At 36.4% G+C, this 5,775-nt stretch overlaps 1 protein-coding gene across 3 annotated transcripts; it reads right to left on the bottom strand.

The window, feature by feature from the left end:
* Positions 1-1,817: 1,817 nt before the first annotated feature.
* Positions 1,818-4,956, bottom strand: LOC116182089 (carbonic anhydrase 2-like). 3 transcript variants are annotated; one of them, XM_031502591.1, is made up of 5 exons: positions 4,409-4,564; positions 4,224-4,364; positions 3,042-3,265; positions 2,652-2,998; positions 1,818-2,596 (listed from the first exon to the last, which is right to left on the bottom strand). In XM_031502591.1, exons 1-5 carry the CDS (start codon positions 4,482-4,484, stop codon positions 2,587-2,589), a joined length of 798 nt encoding a protein of 265 aa, XP_031358451.1. In that variant the 5' UTR covers positions 4,485-4,564; the 3' UTR covers positions 1,818-2,586. The 3 variants fall into 3 exon arrangements, with proteins under 3 accessions (XP_031358451.1, XP_031358450.1, XP_031358452.1); XM_031502590.1 differs by having other exon boundaries at positions 1,818-2,569; positions 2,623-2,998; positions 4,409-4,560; XM_031502592.1 differs by lacking the exon at positions 4,409-4,564 and adding an exon at positions 4,744-4,956 and having other exon boundaries at positions 1,818-2,998.
* Positions 4,957-5,775: the final 819 nt, after the last annotated feature.

Here is a 5,775-nt window from a genome sequence, read left to right as displayed (position 1 = left end):
TAGTAAAAATAAAATTAAAAAATAACGACATTTGTCACGTGATATCAAACGCCAATCAGAGCGCGTGACGTCATTATCCTAATCCTCTGTGCGTTGATATAGTTTGTCCACGTTTTTTAATTTAGTGCTTGTTCCATTTTATGGTGATCATATTATCCTAAAGTTTAGTTTTTAAAACCAGATAGGAATGGAAAGTGGGTATACGAAAGCTGATAGCATCAAATCTGCCAAAAAATGATGTAATGATGTTGGGAATATTTCTTGCATCAAACAGAAAGATTTTTGCTCATCAGAAAACTGCCATATAAGTCTTGTAGGTTTTTAAGTTAAGCTTATTACAAGAAATGTAGTTATTTAGAAGAATGTGTACTTGTACAAGACCGGTCCAGATTTGTTGCGTATCCTCGTATCGTATCCCCGTATCGTATCAGTGTAGACAGGGAGACGTTGCACAGAACCGTATCAAAACTGTGATATAAGATGCTTTGTTTTTAGGTCATCGAAGCTATCATATGGAGATGATTTAGTAAGCTATGTCCACTTTAAGAGTTTTCTGTACGTCTACGTAAGCGCAACTTTTTTACATTACGAACATTTTGTAGATAAAGATCTAAATTTTAAAGTAGTTCTTAAAACACCTTTTTTTGGAAAAACAGTTCCTATAGCGGGCGTTCTTATGGAACCTTACATTGGGTGCAGTCGAACAGAAGACTCTTAAGCGTGATGGCAACTTATTCACAGTTAAGTCAAAATTTGCCCGCAACATACGGTTCACGCAAAGCTGTATGCAGTTTCCTTGGTGGTCGACGAAGAAAACAATTATTTTCTTTGCCCTACCATCAGTCTCCTTTATCACGTCATGTCACGTCACAAGTCATGATCCCCTTTTTTTACCGCACACCGTCGCCTTCACTCAAGCATTCTTCCAGAGGGGTCGCTATCCCCTATTCGGATATTCCCTTCTATTATCTACCTTCTTTTTCTCGAGTGCCTATTATTTTCTCAATTAACTGTGCTACTATTCTCCATTTCTCTTCACTTTTCAGCATTGTTTCGATTATGTTATCCTTTTCCATTACTTCTCCTACTCTAATGGCGACGGGGTATCTCTCGGCTTCCCACCTTGGGCACTTTACATCATCCACGGCACCACAGTCTGTGCAGGCATCACTCTCCCTCTTTCTTATTCCTTTCAGGTACACCCCATTTTCCCCATGTCTTGTTAGAAATTGCGTGACAAAATAGTTGGTTTCCCCATGCTTCCTTCCTACTCATCTACAAGTCATGATCTAGTCCGATTATTCGAAACTCTATCGGCAAATGGCTGAATCGGATTCGGAAGTTGTCCAAATTGTCGCCTACCGCACGCCTCAGGAGTTAACGTACGTGAAACATGTGCTGCTCATGTCAATATAGTTTTCTATATTACGCTTAATGAGCAATCGTCGAAAACCCTTTTGGATTTCTTTACTCCATGAAGCATTTGAATGATACAGCATCCTTGGAACCAGATTTACCCGCCTGGTATACTTAGCTGTGCCACAGAAAAATGTGACTACTGAGCCTTACCACCACGACAAGGTGTACCCCATGGTAGGGCACCACTTATAGTAATTATAATTCATCACGAAATCTTTTAAACTATTTACGCTGGGGTTATGTGTTTATAATTGTCAGGACTGTGACGTCACAGACACCGCCATGACACAAAACAGCGTTTTGGCGCTAGAATAAAAATCTACAATTTAAATTGCATAAATTGGCAATAATATGATTTATTTTGCTGAAATATCATATTTTAAAGTTATAGTAGAGGTATACGAACAGTTATAAGTGGTTTTAAAAAATTTGTCATCTACCCTATTGTCTACGGTAAAAAGAAATAATAAATATTAAGCCTTTACAGTGGCTTGTGTGTGTCATAGAGCGTATCCTCGGAGATTTATTTTGTGTATTGTAAATAATTGTATTGTTTTCTCTTGTTCGTTCAGAAATTCCATAAGGATTTGCAACTTTGCGGTCGATGTGCAGGTATTTGAATATCGTATTTATTTCTTAGATTACGATCATCTAAATCTTTACCAAAAAGTATTTTGGATTGCAAGTACCTATGGTGTCAAATTTTATAATTTTATGAATTAAACGTACATAGTGTATATCGTTTATTTGAAGGATTCAACTGCTTGAGATGGAATGTATGTGTTTTGAACTGTTGGGAATTTTTTTAACACGGACCTTATACATCACACACAAATATGGACAACAAGTTCTCGTTTGAGAGAAGGTAAAAGAATAGTTTTGTATTTATAAAGACAGCGAAATGGAGCATACACGGATTGTACCACTTTGCTTGTGAAGGTAAGATTTTGGTCCCAATTTTTTGTTAACATTTTCAAATTGACTACGTTCTCATCAATATATACATCGGTTAGTGAAGAGCTAATCCCATAAGCAAATGTTTCGTTTTGGAGAGTTACGGCGATGGCGAGTTGTCCATTGGCGAGATGTCGCGTTGGTGAGTTGGTTCGTTTGACGAGTAATTCGGTGGCGAGTTGTCACGTACCGCCTCCTAATGAACTAAAAACATTACGGGAAACTAGGAAGAAGTTGTATTTCTATTACAGTTTTAGGTTAGGTAGTCTTATTTATACAGCGAGTTGTGTGAGTATGCAGGTTTCCCACTCAGAAAGTAAACTGAACGCTCGTTAGTATTCTGGATGCATCTGTAATTGTTCCGGAGTCCTTTGTGCTTTTTCGCAACCTCTCTTAGAACCCCTAGCTGAGTTCTCGAAATAGGAACTTCACTGGTTGCTAAAATCCACGTTACAGATTCTGTGTACGGTGGTGTAGTGAGCGATCCATTGTATGTAAAATATGAACATCGATCAGGAAGTATCTGCGCTAGTGCAAAGGGAGTTACTTTATGTTGCTGTTCATGTTTCAAGGCAATTGCCGCATCTAGTAAGCCTTGTAGAGAAGGATTTGCAGTTGGAGTTATCTGAAAACTCAATCACTTAACGAAGATAAGTAAATTTACCTACCATAAAGAAGTAAGCGATGACAACGAACTTATCAATATCTTCTCTGAGATTCTGTGAATGTACAATGTGCATCTCCATGGGATAGGTGAATCCATCTATTATGTGTTCGCTGCCGACCCCATCGTGTTCTCCCCAGTGAAAATGGAGCTGTTCAAATTTATATGGCACATTTAGCATCCCAGAAGATATCTGAAGAGGTTCCTTGTGATTGACCGTCAATGTTACTGAAATACGTGTTTATGTTACCAAACTCTTTTTATTAGAAATAAAATTTTTTCTACTAAATAAACGAGTGACCTCCAATTAGAAAAATTAATATCATAGTAGGAACCTCATAAACCAGTGCATTTATCTTTCCACATTAACATTGACCTTTGTAAATTATGTATTATAAATTTTAGAGAATGTCTCCTACAATAAACACTCATTTTGGCAAACATTTACATGTCCATAACTTGGTGACATTGACCACTTCCTAGTCTGATCGTCATAATTTGTTAGATTATATCTTAAAAAAATTATCGTAAGGAGCGGCGGCGCTAGGAATTTCAATAAATGGTACCAAATCTTAGAACAAAATAAAACACTGTACTATTTAGAGATAATTTCTGAACAATGCAATGATGCTGTTTGTTAATAATAATTAGTAATATTCTATATATCCATAAAATTAATTTAAAATTCCCAACTACTAAACAACGATTTAATTGATTTAATCACTTTTTATAACTTCCATAAATTCTTTACCGTTTTGGTACAGGCGCGAGGCGCATCGTTATTTTCGGATAGTTGAGAGTGAATATTTAGAACACTCACGTACGCCAATTTGTAGTTTAAAGGAAAAGTTATTTACAATGGAAGGGCTGCGCACATTTTTTCATCCCTTATAGTAGGTAGACCATGGTCAAGAGGTTTAACTAGGGGTTTAACTGTTTAAATGTTGGTTTTCATCGTTAATAAGTACTGATATAAGAACTTCATGATACCAGTGGTGCATGTAGTAAAACATTTAATATATTGCAATGTGGAAGGTAATTTTTTGTAGGTATTCGATTTTTTATGTAGGGCAATCAAAAAATGTTTCCAAAAATACAAAATGCAAATGATTAAAAAAGCTCACGTTAATTCTTTCTCTGTTAAAAGAAGGTGCAGTAGTTTATGCAGTAATAACTGGGTACTTACATGAAAGTCCAGTGTTGTTTAAAAACATTTTTTGGGGTTTTAACGCATATCCATAACTCCAATTTAATGGGGGTGCGAACACTGACGTTGCAGCTTTGGTCCATATCTTGATGGGTGATTGCCTCCTGCCATTGTGAGGCACTAAAAAACACTTAATGGCGCATTTATTCCATAATTCCACTTACCGCAATTGTCGCTACTAGCTGTTGTAATAATAATAAGTAATGAAAAGAGAAGTCCAGTACGCAGCGTGTTAAACATTTTGAACTGAACGTGATAACAAATTAAAAATCAAGAGAGTATTAAGTACAATTTATAATTAGTAGAATTAACATAACGCGTTTACACAAAAATTTCTGTAAAAGAATCGATTAAAAACACTTGAAGGCGACGTTTATTATATATAATCGATGTCCTCAATTAACATTTTTTCCTTATCGTTTAAAATATTATTAGCTCATTATATATGCACGTAATCGGTAGTTAATACTAAGTTATAGAGAATGTTTGCGATACATACATACTCGTAACATCAGTTACTCCTTTTTGTGAGACTCTTACAGCGACATACTCAGCAATGTACCTATGTATAACAATTTCAAAAGTCTTTGAACAGAACGCGTCAGTTCATAGTCAAGAGCCGTCCTAAAGCAAAATAAAATCGGAAACTACAGTTAGTTCTGTGTTTATGCAATCTCTTGATAACAGTGAAATACGGACGATGTTCCATAGAATGTCTATCGACTCCCGTACTCCCTTTCTGTATTAAAACTTGGAAATTATATAACCGTTAAACCAAATGGCTATTGCGCAGGACTGAACAGTTTCATGTTTAAGGACACGCGTTACGATATGGATTCACACAGTCATATTGCAGTTTTTACCAGGGAATAAGTAGGTATAATTATCAAAATATTATTATATAACTTATCTAACAGTTAATTTCCATGAAAATGTATCGATGTAGGGGTGTATCATACAAATTTAACTGAGACGCGGGACACCGGACTTTCCATTCTCAGGTTAGATAATTTGAAATCGCAAACCTTTAAACTTTAGCTGGCTCTTGGTAACTGGAATCGCTTTCCATGCACCTGTTTCCTGATTATAGATAAAATGAAAAAGTGATTAGGGCTCAGCTTGGGAGAATAAGGATGGCTGATCAAGTATTACCACTTTGGGAGCGTCTAAAAGATCAGATATGCTATACGAGCAGTGTATTAGCTCTCCCGATTTACTTTCATGGATCATTGATTTTCAAGAGGAGTAGTGTCTAGGTTTAACAAGAAAGCCTATCGGCATTTTCGTTGGTTTCGCTTCATCTTGAATCCAATTAGCCCCTGTATTAAATTGTCGCTGATTTGGCCTGCAACGGAGACCACCAAACCATTTTAAATTTTTCGAATTTTAGATATATGTGTAAAATATCTTATGTGCCGCTTCATACGCATAGTAGGCGTGAGTCAGTTTACTAGCGAGAAACATGCACGTTTAGAATGCGTGGGTTTTGAGCAAATATGTCAGTGAACCGTCCAGTTTCGTTGGTTCCGTC

The sequence above is a fragment of the Photinus pyralis genome, unplaced genomic scaffold (assembly GCF_008802855.1).
Source record: "Photinus pyralis isolate 1611_PpyrPB1 unplaced genomic scaffold, Ppyr1.3 Ppyr1.4_unclustered_Scaffold3513, whole genome shotgun sequence".
NCBI classification, from domain to species: domain Eukaryota; kingdom Metazoa; phylum Arthropoda; class Insecta; order Coleoptera; family Lampyridae; genus Photinus; species Photinus pyralis.
Note: the sequence above shows the minus strand (reverse complement) of the source record. Positions and strands in the feature narration are given on the sequence as shown.

What these genes read in the sequence shown, in the direction of transcription:
- LOC116182089 (XM_031502591.1), bottom strand. Translation starts at nt 4,484, where the DNA reads ATGTTTAACACGCTGCGTACTGGACTTCTCTTTTCATTACTTATTATT. An exon ending in AGCTAGTAGCGACAATTGCG is followed by an intron (nt 4,365 to 4,408) that starts GTAAGTGGAATT and finishes AGTGTTTTTTAG; the next exon opens with TGCCTCACAATGGCAGGAGG. An exon ending in TCATCGCTTACTTCTTTATG is followed by an intron (nt 2,999 to 3,041) that starts GTAGGTAAATTT and finishes TTGAGTTTTCAG; the next exon opens with ATAACTCCAACTGCAAATCC.